We start from the raw sequence: 22,445 nt of genomic DNA on the forward strand, positions 1-22,445 counted from the left end.
AACAAATAAATGAGTTTATTTAATTTCATCTTTATTTAAAAATAACATTTATTTTTACTCAATATTATCTTTATATAAGTTGTCTTTTATTCATAATATTGAATATTCTATTCATATATGGTATAATAAAGAACTATATAGATATAGATATAGATGTAGATACACACATTCATATATAGTAAACATTCAAACTATTTTTTACTGATTGGGGCAGATAATTTAAAAAGCCAGTGTTAAATTTCTGTAGACACACTGTTTTTCTTTATCTTGGCACTGATTTTTAAAAATTTCCTCAGTGTATTAAAGAGGAGATATTTAATATACATGCAGTATTTAATAAAATGCAGTGCAGGGAAATGCATTTCAGGGCTGCATTTACTTTTGCTGACATCCAGTTTAGTCAGAATAACCCAATTTTGATGTGTAAACTAAAACTTCAGCTGGACACAACCTTGGAAGTTTCCTAGAGATATGCATAGCAGAAAGTAAATGAAATAAAGGAGAAAATGTGGGACTTTTGATTTGCACTTACTCCATTGACCATCAGAAGTACAAGTCCATTGTCAGCTGGTGTTCGAACTTCTATGTCAAAACGAGTCACCTGACCATATTTCCCTCTCCTGGTGATATCCCTCACCACGGCATAACTGGAGCCATCAAAGAAGTAGCTGGCAGCCCGACTCTGAGTGAAGGCCAGCTTATCTCTGAAATAAAAACACAAGGATCATAAAAGTATTGCAATGTTGTGCTTTTCAAGGGAGGCCCTTTTAATCCATCTCATGACATCTTCCAGGACCTTCCAGGATTTCAGTGAGGTCGTGAGGTCTGAATGGTGACATACAGAAGCATTTACAGGTAAGGTAAATGAATTGTTTTTAATGGATTTCTTCTTTACCCTATGTGCTAAGAGAACATAAGTCTCTAGTGAAACCCCAGTCTCTGGAATCCTAAATCAATGCTGCAAACAAATAGTTTAACACTATAACTATTCATGTTCATCTATGGAAGAGAAAATCTGAAAAGTGTTTTGCAGGCTATTATGCAGCTTCAAAACCAGTTTCCCCAAAGAAAAGATTGAGAACTAGATATGGGCTCACACTTGTCTTATCCACTGCTCTGGCATGGCTCTCAAAGTCTTCCGTACTCAACAGTTTCTTACCTGGCACAGGGCACTGATATCGAGGGATCCATATCATAGATGTGCTTAAAGTTGTACAAGCTCATCACATCATTATTCAAAGTGGCCAGCTCCAGGCAGCCAGTGAAGCCGGGCAGGTTTAAGCTCGCAGGAAGCTGTGCAACAGGCAAAGCGTGGTCAACCGTCGCATGATCACATTTCACCAGGAAGACACAGAACAGGCAATTTAACAAATAGCAGGTCTAGGAGATCTACCCACTGGTATAGACATCTTTCTAGCCCTGAGTTTGTGTCTACTCTATGCCAAGCCATTTAGATAAATCATGATTTTTCAGTTGTACATATCTTAGAGAAGGTGAGATTTATTGAGCATATACTATGTGCTAGTCATCCATTGGGCAATGAATTCATCACCATAATCAATCCTTATACCAGCTCTTGGAAGTAGTTATTCCTGTTCTCATATAAAGAGAAAGTAATTCTCAGGCTCAATAATGTGCCTAGGACTAGTAAAAGTCCTGGAATTGAATCCTAGATTGACTCCCCATCTCCTTGGGCTTTTCCTTCATTTGCCTTTCATCAGGTCTAACATTTTTCCCTAGGTTCCACCCCCTCCTTTGTATTTTATTTTATGCTTATATTAGTTGAGATAACTGAGCTTTTGAAACCGTCATCTGTGAACCTGAAGATACAAATCCACAAGGTACAGATACTCCTGCCATAGACGGTAGTAACATTAACAACATATGCATGTATCAGAATGAAATGAACTGATATTCAGGCGTTAGCTATAGCTTGAATGCATTTGACACTATGAAAATATGGCAATAGAGACCAGATTTATAGATCTTGGTTTGGAATTCTACTACCTACTGAGCTCAATTCTTTCTTAAAATATCAAGATTGCTATCCCATCCCCAAATCATTGTAGGTCTTATGAATTTTTTGAAAACAATTATTGTAGATTTGCCATAAGCCAAAATATAGGTGGAGAGCTTACCTTGAAGTTTGAAGGCACGCCACCAACATAAAACACAGTGTCCTCAGGGTCCAGATCCAACAAAGAGTCATCCCCCACAAACTCCCCCTTTTTAATAAACTTCTCCTCTGCAGTGCTGCTGAGACTTGGGACTGTTAAAAACACCTTTCCATGTTTTCCTACCCTGTTGAGATAAAGAATTTACACTCTTTACTAGACTAATAATTTGCAGAAAAGACATATGTTTAATGCCACAGTGTTAATGTCACCTTGTCACAGAATTGGTGATTTGATTTTGTCATACTCATAAGCATTTGTAGAATGTCAACAATCAATGGGAAGGGCAAAAAAGACATTCCATCTCTGAATTAATTCATGGGTTGGCCAGATAAAAAGATCTAATAATCAGATTGGTATCTAAAAATGATGACTATAAGCCCTGGCTGGCATAGCTCAGTGGATTGAGCGCAGGCTGTGAACCAAAGTGTCGCAGGTTCGATTCCCAGTCAGGGTACATGCCTGGGTTGCAGGCCATGACCCCCAGCAACCATACATTGATGTTTCTCTCTCTCTCTCTTCCCCCTCCCTTCCCTCTCTAAAAATAAATAAAATCTTTAAAAAAAATGATGACTATGTATTCTCATATTTTGTTTTTCAGTAAGATATTCAGGAAGAAGTACAGGAATAATGGAAGAAAGAGGAGGAAGAAGAGGAAGGAAAATGCTACTTACAACATCCACAGGAAGACTGTTAAGTGGTGTGTATGTACTTGTATCTTATAAAATGCGCACACAAGCCCTGTGTCATGGATTCACTTTACCTTTCAATCTTGACAATGCTGAAGTAAGCAGGCCATGAACTGACGGGCTTGGAGTCCAGGGGAATCTCTACATCCTTAGTTCCCAAATTATAAACATACACCAGGTTATCGTTTTTGATTGCAAGACCCATGTATTCTTTTTTGGCCTGAAATGTGAAGACATTGCTTAAATAAAATCCAAATGAATAAATATCATCTTTTGCTTTCATTTCTTTAAAGAACAATAAGCAATTCCAATGCTTGGCTGTATCAAGGTGTGTCTGGATGAATTATTACCAAAGTTACTGTTAGACTGGGCAGTGCCTCTTCCTTTCCCTCCTCCCTGTGGCGGTATCAGTCTGCAGTCCCCCTGAGCTTGTCCACGTGCATTTGGACAGGGAGGCAAGCAACTTCAGGCTTGTGGACATTTGATGGCTGCCAGGAGTGTGCGCTAACCTTGCTTAGTTAACCAGGGACATACTGCAGCCGGGCAATACCAGTTGCTATGCTTCTTCAAACAGAGTTCAGCATCAAACGGAATAGGCTTCTGTATTCTGAAGGTCTTTGAAATGCTACCTTCAGAAACTTCAAAGTTAGCAGTGTGAAGATGATATGAAGCAAGCCTTGAAATATTCCACACAGAAAGAATTACTTGCCTTTAACTCACTACTTTAGTCTGGGCATTAAAACAATCTATACCTTTTGAGTTATCAGAATGGGAATTTTGTTGTTGGCCTAGGTAGCTTTGTTGTAAGGCAAGGGAGAAACATCTATTTTTCTACTTAATATTATTCTCTCTTTTTAAGAAGTACAAATTAGTAGTTACAAAATAGTCACAGGATGTAGAATAAAACATATGGTCAATGATATTGTGCTAACTGTATATGGTACCAGGTGGGTACTGGAAATATCAGGGGGCACACTTTGTCAAGTATGTGATTACTAACCACTATGCTGTACACCTGACACTAGTACAAACATTATATTGAGTGTAAACTGTAATTGAAAAATAAGAATAAAAACACAAATAAAACCTCACATTCTTACATTTTTACTTCCGAGGTATAGGATAAACTGGTCTGCAGTCCCAGCCGGTTCTGGCTGCTTCACGACAGGAGGCTTCACGTACAGGCTCAGGGACGTGAAGGTCTTTAAGTCTTCCACATTGGTTTTAGGGTGCACTTCAACTGCGGACTGGCCATCAAACATCATGGAGACTTGGATCTGGAGTTACAAAATTTATTCCATTAAAAGTATGCGGCAGAAATGGGCATAGAGCTTTCCCATGGCTCTCAGTGGGCCTCCCTCATTCCTGATGCGCCTCTGAGCCCTCCTCTCCTCCGGGCCTTTGTTTACTTGTGTCCTCACCTTGTTGGAGAAAGGATTTAAGGTGGATGGTAATAAAATATTTTAATTTAAAATGGGGTGACAAAGTAAGTCTAAGAATGACTATAAATATGAACTCCACAATGAACTACATACTTGGTCAGGGTGAATTTAGCAGCTTGAAGGGACACTTAGTTTCACAGTTCACAGGGTCTATAAGATTAACAGCAACGAACTGGTCAGGAGAAGTATAACTAATCTTGGGTAATAGTACAGATAGGAATTTGTCCCCAGGGTCTTCAAAAGAAGAGCATGGGCGAGTCTGGACAATTAGGAGGGGTCTGGACCCAGCTCTGAAGTCTGAGACAGGTCTAGAAACCTGGCTCTGCCACTTCCTGGTTACGTGATCACAAACACGTCACCTAACCTGCAGTTTCCTCATCTGTAAAACGAGGACAATAAATCTGTTGCGAGAATGAAATAGGATGATAAGCATAAAAATGCTTTCTAGGACCTGGTGCTATCATTGTAATGATTCTAAGGATGAGTTGATTAATGTTTTTTAAAACGATTCTCAGAATGGCATCACAACAAAGCAAAACTCAGTAAATGTATTTCTAAGAGGCCCAATATGATATGCTAAATAAGTCTGATTTGAGGTGATTTTCGGAGTATTCATAAGCAGATTAGACTGTATATGCATGCCACTTATACAAATATTTCTGAATGACTGGATGTATCTACATCAGTTCATTAAGATTGATTTGGTTAATAGTGATGGTGAGTGAGCTCAAGATTATATTCCCAGATGCTTAGAGTGCAGCTGTCCTATGTTGTCAGTTGAGTAGACATCAACACATCTCAATAAATAATCAAGCAGTGTGTGGAATTCATGTAAAAACTGAGAGTGGAAGGAGGATGTATTATCTGCACAGAAAGCATCTCACTTTGAGAAGCCTAGTGGGCTCCACAGTCATTGCCAAGACGCTTTAGAAAATGATCTGAGGTGTTTAAGGCTCCCAGATTCTACTCTATACGAATAAAATTACGAGAAAGCACTCACAGAGAACCCCACTTTGGAAATGTCATTTCTTGACAATAAACCTGTTTTGAAATGTTCTCCAAGGTATCTAAAAAAAGTAATTTGTGATGTGGAATCAATTACCATGTATCATTCAGAGGGCAGGTGTATTTACCACTTGTTATCTCCCTCATTACAAAATAGCTGATTTTCAACTCTTATTTCTGTCAGTAATTCAGGCTAATTGTCTGCTCAGGCCAATTCTCAATTGAGAAAATCCTATAATTTGGATGTAAAAAATGCTGCTGGCCTATAAATCAATAAAGAAAAAATTAAAAAGAAGGCCAAGAACAAGCCGTGTTTTGCCACACTGTAAATGTTAGCTGTTGCATCGGGGTAATTCCTACCAATGCTGGTGCTAGTATGGTGATGCTGTGTTGCTTCTGTACAAGCAGCTCAGAATAGGGTCTTTGTTGAGATTATTCAGTTTAACTGGCATGTGATTCCTCAGTTAAGCCTGTGGAAGGGTCAGTAAAAGCTTCATATCCTCTGTGTTATGCCACAAAATTCTTTGAAAAGGTTGGATGGGCCCTGGCTGGCATAGCTCAGTGGATTGAGCACGGGCTGGGAACCAAAGTGTCCCAGGTTCGATTCCCAGCCAGGGTACATTCCTGGGTTGCAGGCCATAATCCCCAGCAACCGCACATTGATGTTTCTCTCTCTCTCTCTATCTCCCTCCCTTCCCTCTCTAAAAAATAAATAAATAAAATATTAAAAAAAAATAAGAGAAATTTCTTTAAAAAAAAAAAAAAGGTTGGATGGGCAAGATTATTCTACATAGCAATTACACTAAAATAACTGTTAATTAATAATAATAAAAATAATAATAAATGAGTCTTTTATTGTGCTTGGTTATACTTGATTTCTTTTGCTCTGTGAGCTTTGTTGACTAGGTTAAGTTGTGGTCCTAGATCTCAGCTACACATTAGAATCACTGGGAGCTTTAAGAAAATACAGGTGTTGAACCTTTTCTCTTGAGAGCCTGGTATATTGCTTTGAGCCTGGGACTAGGAAAGGGTTTAGTTTTCAAAGCTCTTCATGTGATTCTGATGAACAGAGAGAGCTGAGAACTCCAGAGCTGGATAATACAGTACACACGTCTCTGGAAGCTGCTCTTCATGTTCTCATTGTCACTGAGTGACTGATGATGATGACTCCTTTTATGGATTACCTTGCTGGCAACACTTCTGGTCTGAGCAATGAGCTCTCGGATCTTCTGGATGCTGGTGGAAACGTTGCTTGCAGGTCGCTTCTGCTCAACTGTACGAAGCTGATCCAGGAGCTGAGGGACAACCTCTGTCAGATTTCTTACTGCAGTTAATAAAAATTAATCATGTGAGTAAATATTTCATTATTAACTAGCTTTCAGGAATCAGGTGAAGAGACAAACATGTTACCTCTGGTAGAACTATTAAGAAATTATTTTTAAAATTTTTTTTAAGATTTTATTTATTCATTTTTAGGGAGGGAAGAGAGGGAGATAGAGAGAGAGAGAGAGAGAGAGAGAGAGAGAGAGATTGAGAGAAACATCAATGTGCGGTTGCTGGGGGTTATGGCCTGCAACCCAGAAATGTACCCTGGCTGGGAATTGAACCTGGGACACTTTGGTTCCCAGCCCGTGCTCAATCCACTGAGCTACGCCAGCCAGGGCAGAAATTATTTTTAATTCTGTAAAATTAATAGTTAAACTCCAGGCATAATTGATTCCTATTTTGTGATATTTATAGCACATATCAATTTATAAATGTACGCAGAACAGGCTGACTTATAGAGTACATATCTGAAAAGCAGGATCCACAACAAATATGCAGATGTTCTTTTCACTACACAGCATAGGTTCTGTTTGCATTTCCAATATAATTGATACAACAGCTTAAAAATGCTGGGCACAAGGAGGGGGAAAGGCTGTGTTCCAGGACGCACACTCACACCTCACACTGCTGCTGCAATGGGCCTGGCAGGGACAGAGGTGGACGGAGGAGATAAGGGAGCACCCAGAATAGTGGTAGTTGTGCCAAGGGGAGTGTGGGCTGTTATGGGCTATGGGCCCAACAAAGGTGATGGTACAAGCAGATCATACTGACTTTTTAGGTTATGTTTTGTTTTTGATGTATAAGATACACAGAGAAAAGAGCATAAACCATAAGGATACAGCTTGTTGAAAGAAACCCCAAACATGGAGAATGGCACACCTTTGTCCAAAGTCTCATGAACTGGAGCAGTGGTTCTAGACGTGTGGTTCCCAGACTAATGGTGTCAGTTTCACCAGGGAACTTGCTGGAAATGCAAATTGTTTGGTCCCACCCCAAATCTACTGAATCAGGAACTCTGGGAGTGGGGCACAGATGACTCTGATGCACACTAGTGTTTGAGAAGCAGTGGACTCAAAATTAGTATCTCATGGGTATTCTCCTACGTAAGGGCAGAGCCACGGTCATTGAGAGTTAGCAGCTGGACAAGAGCAAGCCTCTTACTGAAACCAAACTAAACTCAGATTGAGGAGATTACGTCCGTAAGGAGCAAGGAAATACTTCCACTCTGTACTTAGGAAACAAGATGCTTCTCCAGCACAGAGAATGGGATTAAGTAAAATAATAGCAACTATCAGTTTATTGTATTAATTAATGAAGAGATAAATATTTGTTGTTTGGATCACTGGTCATAATAGGCATTTTATAATATAATGATATTTAAAAAATAGAGGTAATAAAGTATATTTAAAGCATTATATTAAATTTTGATTATGGAAATATATATGAAGAGGTTCCTCTGCCCTTAACTTCTCTCAGAGAAAGGAGGCCACCTTATATGAGAGTCTTTATAAAGTATCTTACATTATGGTATGCTCTTTCACTTGTTTTGAATCACAAAATGCTATTTGAGGAAAACAGAGTAATTGAAACTGTTTCAATTAGTGCTAGTTCTGAATGCTCACTGAAAGCACAAACAGAACTGAAAAAGGAGGGGGAAATTCAACACAGATTTAGTAAATATTTCTGAGATGATGTTTTTATAAATGTTAATGTTGAATGTAATGTAGGCAACTCTTTAAAGACCAAGTTTTAAAAGCAATGAAGTGAGTGGGGACATGAAAGAATTCATGACTATATACTTAAAAAATGAACAATAGAAGTTACGGTAATGGATATTTGCAACTTTGGATCAAATTTCTAGTGATCATATATGGATTAATAAAGTTATTTCTTAATTCAGATGGAAGTAAAGGTAATATGATCTGCAAAACCACAGATGAACTATGTTGTACGCCTAAATTGAATATTGTATGCTAACTGTAATTTAAAACATAAAGTTAAAATAAAAAAAACACAAACATGAAACCATATTTGAGAACAGAAAGTTCTAGTCATGACAAAGACATTGATATTTAAGGCAATAGAAATGTGAGAATGGAAAAAAGAAAATTTCCCAAGTAAGATGTGATTTAAACATCTTTGTGAAACTAAATAAATTAGGTAGGCATCCAAATATTTAATTTTCATTGCTATAAATTTGTGTTCCAGTTGGCCGACAAACTGTCCTTGGTGAGAATCTTCAGTGATGTTTGGTCATATTCACTACTTGTTGGTTACAACCTGCTTTTTTTGGAATAAGCATAAAGCAATGTTACTGCTTAGTGAACTTATTTTCCTGAAAGCAAGATTGTGAAGATTATTCACCCTAACATGTGATCGACCTTCCTGAGGGGGTCAGGCTCACGTTCATAAAAACAAATACTACCATATTTCACATAGAAAATAATTATGACTTTTAACCAATCTATTTAGTGTTTATATGAAATATATATATATATATTTCTTGTGTACACACACACACATTGATAGATGAAAGGAGGAAAAGTTTTTTCCCTGCCTTGGCCAGAGTGGCTCAGTTCGTTGGGCATAGTCCCGCAAACCAAAAGGTCTCAGTCTGATTCCTGGTCAGAGCATGTGCCTGGGTTGAGGTTTGGTTCCCAGTTGGGGTGAGTGCAAGAGGCAATTGGTCAATGTTTCTCTTTCACAATGATGTTTCTGTCTCTCATCTTCTCCTTCCTTTCCCCTCTCTCTAAAATAAATAAACAAGTAAATAAATCTCTTTAAAAAACTTTTTCTCCTTTTCTAAGTTAACTTCTACAGTATTCCAATCTGAAACTCAAATAAAGAAAATTGCTTCTTAACAAACTATGTGCTGAATTTAATGGCCAATTCCTCAACTGGATGCAAATTGAGGTGTTTCTAAGGGATACCTGCATCTCTGGCAGAGTCCACTGCAGTGTTGTAAGCAGTAGAGTCAAAAGTCTGAAGGTTCTGTGACCAGTTGGTTAGATTGTGAGCCATTGGGGCGGTAGCCTGCTGGACTTCCACTGTGGTCCTGTTTGCTTCTGCGGTGATCAGCTTGGACTGACCCAGGCGCTGCTGAGTGTCACCTTCACACAGAACACAAAGACAGTCACTATGCAGAGAAGCAGGACGTTTCTTGGGAACATTAACAGCCCTTTAATCAATGGGTAAAACAGATCTTAAACTTAGAGCTTTTAAGCCAAACTAAGATCTTTAAATATATGTTATTTATGGTATAAGTTAGGTGCACAAGAATATTGTAAGCAATATCAATAAGTAAGTTTGAAAGACTCGAAAGTCTCATTAAAATTATGTAGCTCACTTAAAATATTTGCCAATTAGAAGTAAGTTTAAAAAAAAGAGTAATTATTATTTCTTTAAATTAGAGACCTGGTTTAAGAAAGCCACAGAAAAATGCATATGAGAGTTAACTCATACAATATTTGTGTCTGAAATTTATTGTAAATATCACTTTCTTCTAGGTGGAACAATTTTTGCTATAAAAATGATGCTCTAGTACAGAGTAAATTCATAAGGAAAAGTATTTTTGAATAAGAAAAGCAAGTTTCAAAAGAGCATATATAATGAAGTCAATTTTTATTAGAAGTCTATATATACAATATAAAAATGTTTACAACAAAATATTTTTCCTAGGTAATGAGAAAATAAAATATCTTTCTTCTCTTGTTCTTTCTCATAATCTATATTTTCTAATCTTTCTGTAATGCTCATGCATTATTTCTGTAAAAAAAAAGAATTAAAAATCAGTCAGGTGGATTGCAGCTCCATTTTTTTTTTTAATGGGGAAACAGTTACATGCTCTAAACTCTGATGGAAGTAGTGTTAACTCCTGGGTCTGCTCCTTTTTGGGACTGTGCCTTTTGGAGCAAATTCCCTGACCTTGACAAGCCTCAAGATTCACATCAGCCTAAAGCTAATGGTGATACTTTCCCATGTGAGATAATATATGAAAAACACAGCCCAGTGCCTAGCATGTGGTGGCTCTGATGGTGCTGACAACAGGGATTCTCAATGGATGACACTATCCTGTCCTGGGCTTTGGTGTAGCTAGACTTGCTTTGTGTAGTGAAGCGTCCACATCTAGCTAGAGGTCATGTTTTACCTTCCACCATGCTGGGGAAGGCACATCTGCTTCCAATCAGGTCTTTCTAAAATACCAGTGTAGTCTCAGATTAGGCAACATGAGTGAGCGCTCTTGTTTCTCCATTTGGCTCGCTGGTCTCCTTGCTTGCAAGAATGAGGTGGCATGTAACAGAGGCCAGCTGTTTACAGTTGGGGCCAGAGAAACCCAATAACCATATTAGGGAATATTTATTAATAAAGAAGGATGTTCACAAAATAGATTACTGAACAGTACATATAAACAGTATGATTCTATGAAAAAACACACACGTGTACAAACAACTGGAGGAAAATTCAAATTTAATGGTCACCCCTACATGGTGTGGTTACAGCTTTTATCATTATTTTTCAGAATTTATTTTTTGGAGTGTGTGTGTGTGATATGAACATAGTTTCTTTTGTCACCAGAAAATAATATTTACTTATAAAACAGTCTATAAGCAAGGAATCACCTACTCCTTCCTCAAAGGTGAATCTTAATACCAGTGAACAAACAGGTGAGGCTTAAGTTCTGTCTGTTCTGTCTGATCCTTACCTCTTTCTGTGGCTTGCAGTTGCTTAATGGCATCATTTAATCTGTTTTTAAGGCCACTCTGTCTTGCTAGAGCTCCACCCACACGCCTGCTGGTGTCAGCCACAGCCTCAACATTGCCTGTAGAGAAGAAGTTGAAAGAAGTTCCAGTAGGGCCAGGATGCCAGGAAAAGATATCCATTTCAACAAAAAAATTCTGATTTGTACCATGGAGTCATCTGCAATGTTCTGAATATGGCATGATCATAGAACACCAATTCTGAAGAGTGGCATTTCAATTAAGAGGTACGGGAGTGCAGGAAACTGGGTAGCTGCTTGAGAGTAATTTCAGATGCCATAAAGTAACTCATAAAAGATATAGAGATACTGGCTAATTTCTTTGACTGAAAAATATAGCACTGTTGTGACTAATAAGACCTAGCAGCACAGTTGATTAAGAGCTGAAAAGACCCATCTATATTTATGGCGATGACTGGTTATGTAAGAATAATTCTTTTTTTCTGAGTTGTTTCAATAAAATTTTAATTGATCCACAACATACATCTTGAAAAGACCACACATTATAAATGCACACCTTGATAAATTTTCACAAACCAAACACAAAATGTTCCCAGAATCCAGATGAAGAGAATAAGGTATTATTAGCACCTCTGTAGTTTACTGGGCCTTCTGTGGTTACCCAAAGATGACCACTATTCTGAATTTTATATCAGTGTGTTAGTTGTATTTGTTTTGAAATTGTATTAAAAAATAATACCCTACTATAATTTTTTTATTTTTTGTATCCGTTTTCATTTCTGTAGTTATAAATCTTTATACCTAGTAGTTTAAGTCTTTCTCTTTGTTTCTATTTTTCAAGATTGTGTTGGCTATTCTTGCCCCTCCCCATGTCCATAGAAATTCTAGAATTTTTCTGCATGTAGTGCTGGTACTTTAATTGGTATTATATTGAATGTATAGATGATTTTTTCAAAATTGCCATTTTTACAAATTTGAGATTTTGTCTTAATTAATACAGTTTTAATCACTCATCTTTAGGTCTAAATTCTGGTTTTGATCTCCATTTATTTAGAAATTTTATAATTTCTTTCAGTAGTGTATTAGAGTTTTCCATGTAGAGATCTTAGCATCTTTCATCAGCTTTATTTCTAGGTATTTTATGCTATTGCAAATGGTGTTATTTTAAAAAGTTAATTTTTAATTGGTATACATAGAACTAAACTGGTAATGTGGGGCTTCCTTGTTTTGCTTTCATTCTTGGTGGGAAAGTTTTCAATATTTTAGTATTAATTTACTGAATATTATTTTCATTATTCTTTATTAAATTATAAAAGCTTAACTCTATGTCTATTTTGCCATGAGGTTTTTTTAAAGCATGAATAAGTGTTGAGTTTTGTTAAATAATTTTCCTGCATATAGTGAGATGATTGTATAAATTTTCTTCTATATTCTATAAGAGTGGTGAATTACAATTGATGCTCTAAGTGTTAAATTTAAACTAACTAAAGGCTGGAATAAACTTAACTTGGTCACATATTATCATTTTTATGTATGTTAGATTTGATTTATTGATATCTTGATTTTTATATCTGGATTTTTATATCTTTTTATGAGAGAATTTAGTTTATAACTTTCCTGTTTTATAATATCCTTGTCCAATTTTGGTACCTAAGTTTTGTTCACCTCATAGAGCAAGTTAGAGAGCATTTCCTCTTTTTCTATTTTTTGGAAGATTTTATATATGAGTGGTGTTATTTCTTAAAAAGTTTGGAAGATTCATTGATGAAGCCATCGGAGACTTGAGATTTCTTTGTAATTAATCCTTGGGAAGGGTTTAATTACTGATTAAATTTATTATACCTTATGCATGTATATACTCTCTATCAGGTTTTCTATTTGTTCTTGTATCTTTTTTGATAGTCTTTTTCTTAAAAAATGATTCTTGAAAGCATGCTTGTAACATAGTCCTTAAATTGGGTTATCTTGGACCAAATCCAGACAAGTTAAGATGGAATAAAACTTGTCATCTGAACTGAAAACTCAACTTCTCCAAAATGTTGGGTTCATGTTTCTTTAATTTACAAATCATCAAGGAATTTATGCTGTTCAATGAACAGAAAAATATTTTTTTCATTTCCCATTATACTCTTTCTTTCCAGTGGGCTTATAAATAAACTTATACTGTCCCATGGGGTACTTATTCTTTTCTATTGTATAGTCTGGTGTGCTTGGTTTTTTTGTTCAGTTATCTTTTCCTCCCACATGTGTATAATGGGTATACAATGGGTGGTGCTTAGTTGATTTTGTCACCAAGTACAATGTAACCACAGTACCAGCACTTCTTTCTTATTTCCTCTGGGTAGTGCCCGAGAATTTCCCAGAATTCAATGAGGGACTTAAACATATTTTTTTTTAGTTGCATTACACTCTCCCTTTTTTAGCTTTACTTTTTGAATATTGTGGTACAAAAAATCTTTTTAGCTCTTCTTTTTGGATCCTGTGACTTCAAAAAACACTGGCTGATATACTGAGAAAGAATATATTTAACTCTATATTTGGAGCTCTTGATAAAAATAGGAGAACAAAAATCTATTTTGGGCTGGATGTTTATAAGAAGAAATGTTTCATAAATAGTATGTCCTATTTGGAACTCATGATTTACATAAATGTTTTTTTAAATTTTACAAATGGATTCAATAGACAATTCCTTTAAATAGCTGCTTCCTGAGTTTATTATAGATTGCTATTTTCTACAGACAATGAAGAAAAGGAAAGTTGGAAAATAAAGATGATTGATCATTGAAAGTCATTGGGATATAAATTAATAGTAATCTGAAACTACATTGTAACTCAGTAGATGAATATGGTTCAGTTTGAAAATTTGGATTTATATCACAAATGTGTATTGTTTAAAGAAAGACAAGTTCTTAACCACACAGTTTTAATTGTCCTTCGGTGTCCCTTTTACAAATAAATAAATGAAGGGATTTAACCAAACAAAATCATGAAGTAGGTGACCAAATCTATAATATATTCGAAGAGACCAATGCAGAGAGATTTATCTGTGTACAAAATACAGAACTTAGAAGAGATATTCCCAAAGTGGAAAAATTGCTTTCATGAGGTCAATAATGACAGGGCTGAGAAAATACCTTGCAAATTACAAAAGAGAATAAACTATTTAAGTCATTGAATCATGAAGATCTGCATATTCTGGTCTTCACACCACATGAAACAAAAGCAATACATACATATGGCAACATTTATTTTAAAACATTGTACTACTAATCAAATTCTTTACTGCTCATACTCTAATTCATTTCTAAAGAGTATTTTCAAGACTGGACTTATATAATTAATTAGAACTGAGAAACTTAATAGCATTTTATTGCCTTTCTTTACCCAGAAACATAAATTAATGGTTGCTTTACGGTAATTAAATAGTTAATATTCTGCATATGAAAAACAAGTGCATTTATTTTCTATGTATTTCTTTGTAAAAAATAAAAGCACAATTAGACTTGAGATTAATTGCTTTGATAAAATTCCATGAAGTTTTCAGTTTCAAACTTGGCCTTTGTTTTTAGGTGGTAGTTGGAAGTTAGCTAGATAATGGATTTCCAGTCTCATTAGTCAATGCTCGAATATCCTTAGAAATGAATTCATTACCTCAGAGATGAATAATGTTCAGTGAAATTCTTAATCAATTCAATTGTTTTTAAGAGTAACTTGCAAGATTCAAAATTGACTAAAGTTATTCCCTTTTTTTCTTCCTCTCCTCTCACACTTGGAGGTACTTGCTTTAGCAGATACAAACACCAGCCTTTGAAAGTGCTTCTTTCTCTATGGTCATTAGGCTTGTCCTAACTGCAGTAAACTTGAACACAAACTACAAGAAAGTGTAAATAACCAAACAGCTTTGAGGTACCTTACCGTCCCAACTCACAGTGATGACTTGAACGGGTCATCATGGGTAAAATTTTAAGGAAACTCCTGAACTGTCCAAGAAAGTGTGAATTATATGCAATCTAGTTTGAGTGTTATGTGTATTTTATGGCATTATTTCTGTAAAAATTAGCATTTATGGTAAGTTTGTATTCATCAGTCTAATTGATTAGCAAGAATATCTACCACATGGCCCTGCCTGGGTGGTTCAGTTGGTTGGAGTGTCATCCTGTACATTAAAGTACAGCAGGTTTGATCGCTGGGCAATGGATCAATATTTCTGCCTCACATCAATGTTTCTCTCTCTTTCCCTCTCTCTCCCCCTTTCTCTCTCTCTAGAATGAATAAATATGTATCCTCAGGTGAAGATTTAAAAACATAAAATAATATCTATCACATGTTTTACTATATGAAAGGACTTTTTAAAAACGCACAATTTATTTTAAAATATCTAATCTTTGCTTTATTATGCCTTGACTCTGAGCAGGAACTATTCATGTCTAATGCAGTTGAAATATCATTTATTCTTTAATCATAGAATTTTGAAATCTGTCTACATGCAAGAGTATTGTATGAAAGGAGGAAGCAGTTATAAATCTGAAGGAAGCTGGGAAAGTGAAGATACTTACTGGAATCTGCCTTTGTTTGCAGTTGTCTGGCTTGATTAAGGAGGTTCTCACTCTCATCTTTATGGTAAATGATTTGTGTATCAATCCCACTCACAGCCTACAAAGGAATTGAGTGGAGAAAGTAAGAATGATTGCAGAAGAGCTATTCATGATTTTAGGATAAATGATGCAGTTTATTTGCTAAACACAAAGCAAAATTCAAGCCCTGTCTGGCGTAGCTCAGTGGATTGAGCGTGGGCTGGGAACCAAAGTGTCCCAGGTTCGAGCCCCAGCCAGGGTACATGCCTGGGCTGCAGGCCATAACCCCCAGCAACCGCACCTTGATGTTTCTCTCTTTCTCTCTCTCTCTCTCCCTCCCTTCCCTCTCTAAAAATAAAATAAATAAATAAATCTTTAAAAAAAAAAAGCAAAATTCATACAGGTTCAATTTCATAGCTCAAAAGCAAGGTCAAATGTGAACATGAGACAATAATGCCCTTGGCATTTTCAAGATAAATGTTTTTTGAGGAAAACTCAGTGAACCAGGAATAGTCCCTGGCTGAGGTCCCATAAAAGTGCTTGTCATGTAGAAGCCATCAAGAAACAACTTATGAGTTGAAAAAATCAGAAGGTGGAAGGGATTAAGAAGTACAAATTGCCAGTTATAAAAATAGTCCTGGAAATGTAAAGGGAATATAGGGATTTAATCAATAACATTCTAATAACCATGTATGGTGCCAGGTGGGTATTTGACTTATAGGGTTGATCACTTTGTAAGGTATATAAATGTCTAATTACTATGTTATACACCAAAACTAATATAATATTGTATGTCAACTGTAATTGGGAAATAAATTGAAAAAAAGAGAAAAAATCTGAATATATGCATAAGCATATTCTCTATCACCAGGAACTAGTCTTAAATATGTTTTATTCAGGACCATGGCTTAAAAAAACACTGTCCAAGAAAGTGGCATTTGCTGTCTGGAGTAGGACACATCTTGAAGAACTTGCACTATTGAAACATTCATAACATAAATAAAATGATTTTTTAGTTCTGCTTTCTACCATTTTGTTACATTGGAAGCTCAACAGATGACATTAGGAAACAGAAAGGTCATAGCTGGGAAAAGGCATTATATAAATTAACTTTAAAATAAAGGAACACTCACATCATAAATTTGGTCAGTGATGTTCAAAGCCAATTCTGCTGTATCGTTGGCTTCACTAACATAATTGGCAATATTTTCATAGACATTTGAAGCATCCAAGGCCTTCTGAACCAGCCCGTTCATATCTGAACTGTGTAAATTCCTGTTAATGAACAAACTTGTCATTACTTTTCTATTTTATCTCCTTGGGAAACAGGGCCATTTGTGGGGCTTGACGGGACACTGCCAGGACCCCAGGCGCTTCCTGTTATTCACAGTCGCCTGGCTTGAGAAGGTTTTCATAAGCTCCTTTCCTAAGGGCACATCTCCTTTGCATTCCTCTGCCTCTGGTGACTCCAAAACCACTCTGTTTTGGCTCCATGGTGGCTGCCTGCCTGGCAGTAGCCACAAGAAAAGGAAATGATTTAAAAACAACCCTGTACACCTCTTCAAGCCAGAGTTTATGTGTGGTGGCAGTCAGGCAGAGGAATGAACCCACAATCATCTCCAACTACAACCCGGATCACCCGTGCTATTTCCCTCTCCATAGAAGAAACTAAGGGTCTCAAAGGCAGTGTACAACCTCAGCACAGTGTTAGGTATCAGCTGGTTTCACTATTGATTCAACCTTATTTTCCTCCTTTCTAATATGGCCCTATTTCCCTTATATTACAGATCATATTTTTCCTTAAGAAGGGGAATAACATGCACGGAGCGTATATGTGCTCTTAACACATCTGTGACCTTTTTATAGAAGCAAGTAAGGTTCTGAGAGAGGGTACACTGCTTGCCCAAGGCACACATTGATAAGGTTGGTCTCATTCCTGAGGCCCAGCTGCCTCCTTGAAGCACACAGCTGTATTCATACCCTCCCCGACCTCTGCCCTATACACCGTGATCTCTGCTTTTGCCCCTTTCTGGCTTCTGTAATGTTCATCTAACATATATTGAGTACCCATAATGCACTGAACACTCACAGAGGGCCTGATAACAGTATATGTCTCAGAGGACTGATGTGAGGTATAACAGGGTTAAAACATGTGAAATGACTGGTGCCATGCCTGGCATTTGGTAAACATCCAGATTTATTTTTATAGCAAGGTCTTTCCTGAATTGTAATTTCAAACTAGTCAATAATTCATTTTATTGACATATACTTCTTTTTCCTTTATAACATAAATGCCATCCCATTTTCTGTGGCTCATGCTCAGTTATTTGTCTCAATTTTATTCAGTTTTAAATCTACTAGATTGACATTTTTTTTTCTGTTTCAAACATTGGCGAGTAACATTTCTTAATTCAGCAGTAACTTCCAGAAGATTCTCTGTGATCAGTATTGAGATATCAGATCCCAGGTTCATCGCTTCAAATGCCCTGACCTGCTGAGCTCAGTGAATGGTTTCTCAGTCTTCTGCATCCAGTTTCACTTCTTGTATGCTCTCTAAGGCTCTGACTGACTTCCTCTGTGTATCCTTGACAATTTCCTCCTCTTTCATTGTTCAAAGCCATTAGTATTCTGGCTCCTTTGCTGTAGGGCTGACTTATCCACGAGGCATAGTAGGGGCCCACAGAAATGTTTTCATCTTAATTTTTTTAGCAGAAGAAAAAATGAGTATAATGATTACATTCGTTTTTATTTTTTAATTTATTTTTATGTTTTTAATGTTGTTCAAGTATAATTGTCTCCATTTTCACCCCACCCATCCCTACCTCCCACCCTCGATCCTACCCCCCTTTGGCTTTGTCCATGTGTCCTTTATATATACATGTTCCTTGATGATCCTTCCCCCCGCCCCACTTGTCCCCTTCTTCTTCCCTTCTGGTTACTGTCAGTTTGTTCTTTATTTCAATGTCTCTGGTTATATTTTGCTTGCTTGTTTGTTTGATGATTAGGTTCCACTTACATGTGAGATCATTTGGTATTTGTCTTTCACCACCTAGCTTATTTCACTTAGCATAATGCTCTCCAGTTCCATCCATGCTGTTGTGAAGGGTAGGAGTTTCTTCTTTCTTTTTGCCGAGTAGTATTCCATTGCGTAAATGTACCATAGTTTTTTGATCCGCTCATTTACTGATGGGCACTTAGGTTGCTTCCAACACTTGGCTATTGTAAATTGTGCTGCTATGAACATTGGGGTGCATTGGTTCTTTTGGATTGGTGTTTCAGGATTCTTAGGGTATAATCCCAGCATTGGAATTGCCAGGTCAAAAGGCAGTCCCATCTTTAGTGTTCTGAGGAAATTCCATACAGTTTTGTTTTTATATTATTGCAGTCATGATATATAATATTTAACTTTTTATGAGGGAAGGAGCCCACGGAACCAAAAGTACCTAGGGCGCATGAACATCACAGGGCAGCGATGCTCTGTAGAGATAATTCTGATTTTCTGCTTCTTCCTCCCTGCAACCCCTTGTTCTCAGAAATGGCTTAGAAAGTAAAAACCAAGGAAGTTTTAAAACAAAGGGATAAAAGAAATAAAATGCTACAACTATTTATTAATATTTTAAAATTTTGCGAGCTAGAGTGGTAAGATGTACCAAGGAGCTTGAAACAAAGCCTTCATTATTTGCTTTTATAAATAGGCACAAAACAGGTACTATACAAATATACAAAATGAAACATACTTTTGAAATGGAAGCTTCTTGATGAATTATGTTTATCTGTTTTTGAAGCACAGCAGGCAAATCATTGGGTATGTAAAATACACATTTGAAAGGAAATATGCCTATAAATTTGGATGGTGCCCTGCATATTTTTAGTCAGAAATATCCTAAACACAAAAGGGACCTCGGGGTGATTGATATTCCTGAACACATTTCATGGAAAGCATGCCGTAACTTAGAGCCGTGCTAGAACACTGATTGCTGCAGAGTGGCATTGAGAGGTGTGTGTGGGGGTCCCCATCAGTAGGCTGGTTGTTACAATAACAAAGGAATGTTGAAGAGTATCACAAGCTGGGTCTCAAAAATAATATTCTGCCAATATAGCATATTATCTAAGCAGTATTTCATCCAAGTTCCATTTTATTGGCTTCATCAAAAGCACATTTTCTGGGAGCATGACACAGAGCTGGATACAGTGCCATCTCACACACCAAGACTTTATGTGACTTCTCTCCCTCTCTCTCTCTCTCAATTCTCAGGAGACTTGAAAAGATATCTGAAATTTTTGACAATCAGGAATAAAAAGATGATTTAAGTTTTGAACAAAAGTTGCTATTGGTTCTTATTTTGTTCATGACCTTTACTGATTCTTGCTCCTAATTGCCAGATTTGCAGTCCTTTCTCTATAATTATCTCATTATTTATCTATTATTTCAGGATCATGAATTCAATTCCAATTTTTCAGCACATTTCAATTAACATTAATTGACTGCCCAAGGGGTGCATGACTCTGTCCTAAATGCTATGAGGGAAATTGTCCATTGATTTTTCTCTTAATAGGTGTCGAGATCGAACAGATCCTGTTGGGAACTGTGGTGTGCTGAGAGTGTTCACCTGAAGTCAGTTGTATTGCCAACTTCCAACCAGCTTTATTTAAGACACTTAAGTGTAGAAAACTAATAATGCCTATGAAATAAATATGGTAATGATAGACTTAGATCTTGTAAAGGGATCTGATTTATTTGATATATTTTTTGCAATAGTTATTACCTTAAGTGAATGCATTAGGTCATTCTATTAATAACTGTAAAACAGAACCTCCTTCACCCCAAACACAGGTCTATGATCTGACAGATTTTTTAAAATTGAAAAACTGCCTCCCCAAAGCAATTATAATAAAAACTTATTGGTTCTCAGACTAGCCATCAGTAAACAAATAAATGAACAAATCCAATCTTTAAACCAATCTGCTAACATTATATCCCAGTAACTCTGGCATATGGAATTGAATAAAAATAAGTTAATCAGCCCATGTAGATATCTGCATTTCTAAAACCAGGATATTACCTGCTCAGTTCATCAGCCTCTTGTTGAAGGTTGTGTGCGTGGTCAACAGCTTCTTGGACTAAATCATGACTGAGATTACTTAGGTTGAACAGCTTTCCCTGTAGTTCATCTCTGGCTCCATCTATTTCAGCATAAATCCCCGATGCATTCTAAATATTTTTTAAAATGAATTTAATTTAGAAAAACTTAAAAACATATTCCCCAGGGAGCATCAAAAGGTAATCTCTATCATTCCCCATTATACAGTTCAGTCAATTTCGGGCCAGGTCAACATAAGCCTACAATTCTATAAGTAGATATCAATATTTATCTATTTCCCTTGCATCTTCAATTCCTTGTTCTCTACACATTTCTTCCTAGCATTCAGACATGCTCTGCCATCTCTGACCTGAAAACTAAACTAAGCTAGCATCTGTGTCGCTGCTTTCTCCCAGTCAGTCTCCTATTTCTCTGGTCAGGAAGGAGAACTTAAAAGCCAGTGTTCCTCAGGGTCTGACTCAGTCCTTTTCTTCCCAAGAAATCTAACTCCTTTCTCTGAGCCCAGTCTTCTAGTCTTCGAATTCATTCCCTGCCATCCTGCAGGAATGCCGATCCTTTGATTGGGCTAATCTGATTATGTTATTTCCCTTTTCAAAACCAGCCATTGCTTTGCAGGTATGAATTCAATTCCTTAGCACTCCTTAGCATGTCTCATCAACTGACCCCCTTCTCTCACACCAATTTCATTTCTCACCGTTCTTCACCATACTACATAGGCCGCTGTGTCTTTGCACATACTATTTTCTCTGTCTGCAGAATACTGTTCCCTTGTTTTCTGTATCATCCATCTGGAAAAGTTCTATGCATCCTTCCACATTCATCTCAAATATCACTTCCCTTACGAAGCTATCCCTAGCTTCTCCAGGGTGAGTTCAGTGTGGTCACATAGGTTTTAAATCTACATACTTCATTACAGTAACCCTTTCATTTGAATATTGCACGCACCAGATTACACAATCTTGGGAGACAGAAACTATGTTTAATTTATTTTGCATTCCCAGAATGTAATATACTTCTTGGCACAGAGGGTTTCTTTTTATGGAGGCAGTATTAAACCTCTAGCATTTTGGTTGGTCACCTGGGGATCAATACTTAAAAAATATTTTTAATTGTATAAACAGAAAAAATGCCATGGACATTCTACCTTTACTCATTGACTCATTCATAGAATATTTATTTTGTGCCTACTATGTGCCAGGCACTCTTTTAGGAGATCGAATGTCTAGTTGCAACACAGTCTCTGTTCTCAAGGAATTTACAATCTGCTGGGAACATACAGATAGTAAACAAGTGATAAAATAAGTGAGCAAGCTAAGTTCAGGAAGTAAAAGCCTATTGAATAAGATACAACAGGTGAGAGGTGTTGGAGAGTGATCAGAAGTGAGAGGCCCACTTAGATTGAATGGTCACAAGAAC

The 22,445-nt window shown here is 36.7% G+C and overlaps 1 protein-coding gene across 3 annotated transcripts in view; it reads right to left on the bottom strand.

Annotated features, from left to right (window-relative positions):
- Nucleotides 1-22,445, bottom strand: part of LAMA4 (laminin subunit alpha 4) — a 138,983-nt gene that overhangs the window by 31,963 nt on the left and 84,575 nt on the right. For all 3 annotated transcript variants that reach the window (XM_036024594.1, XM_036024593.1, XM_028509120.2), the window contains 11 exons: nucleotides 20,991-21,139; nucleotides 17,061-17,202; nucleotides 15,910-16,006; nucleotides 11,339-11,455; nucleotides 9,567-9,746; nucleotides 6,495-6,634; nucleotides 3,964-4,140; nucleotides 2,938-3,083; nucleotides 2,139-2,301; nucleotides 1,160-1,293; nucleotides 533-704 (listed from right to left, as the gene is read on the bottom strand). In XM_036024594.1, coding sequence (XP_035880487.1) covers nucleotides 533-704; nucleotides 1,160-1,293; nucleotides 2,139-2,301; nucleotides 2,938-3,083; nucleotides 3,964-4,140; nucleotides 6,495-6,634; nucleotides 9,567-9,746; nucleotides 11,339-11,455; nucleotides 15,910-16,006; nucleotides 17,061-17,202; nucleotides 20,991-21,139 — 1,617 coding nt within the window. The remainder of the gene's footprint in view (nucleotides 1-532; nucleotides 705-1,159; nucleotides 1,294-2,138; nucleotides 2,302-2,937; nucleotides 3,084-3,963; nucleotides 4,141-6,494; nucleotides 6,635-9,566; nucleotides 9,747-11,338; nucleotides 11,456-15,909; nucleotides 16,007-17,060; nucleotides 17,203-20,990; nucleotides 21,140-22,445) is intronic.

Source organism: Phyllostomus discolor, chromosome 4 (genome assembly GCF_004126475.2).
Source record: "Phyllostomus discolor isolate MPI-MPIP mPhyDis1 chromosome 4, mPhyDis1.pri.v3, whole genome shotgun sequence".
Lineage (NCBI taxonomy): Eukaryota > Metazoa > Chordata > Mammalia > Chiroptera > Phyllostomidae > Phyllostomus > Phyllostomus discolor.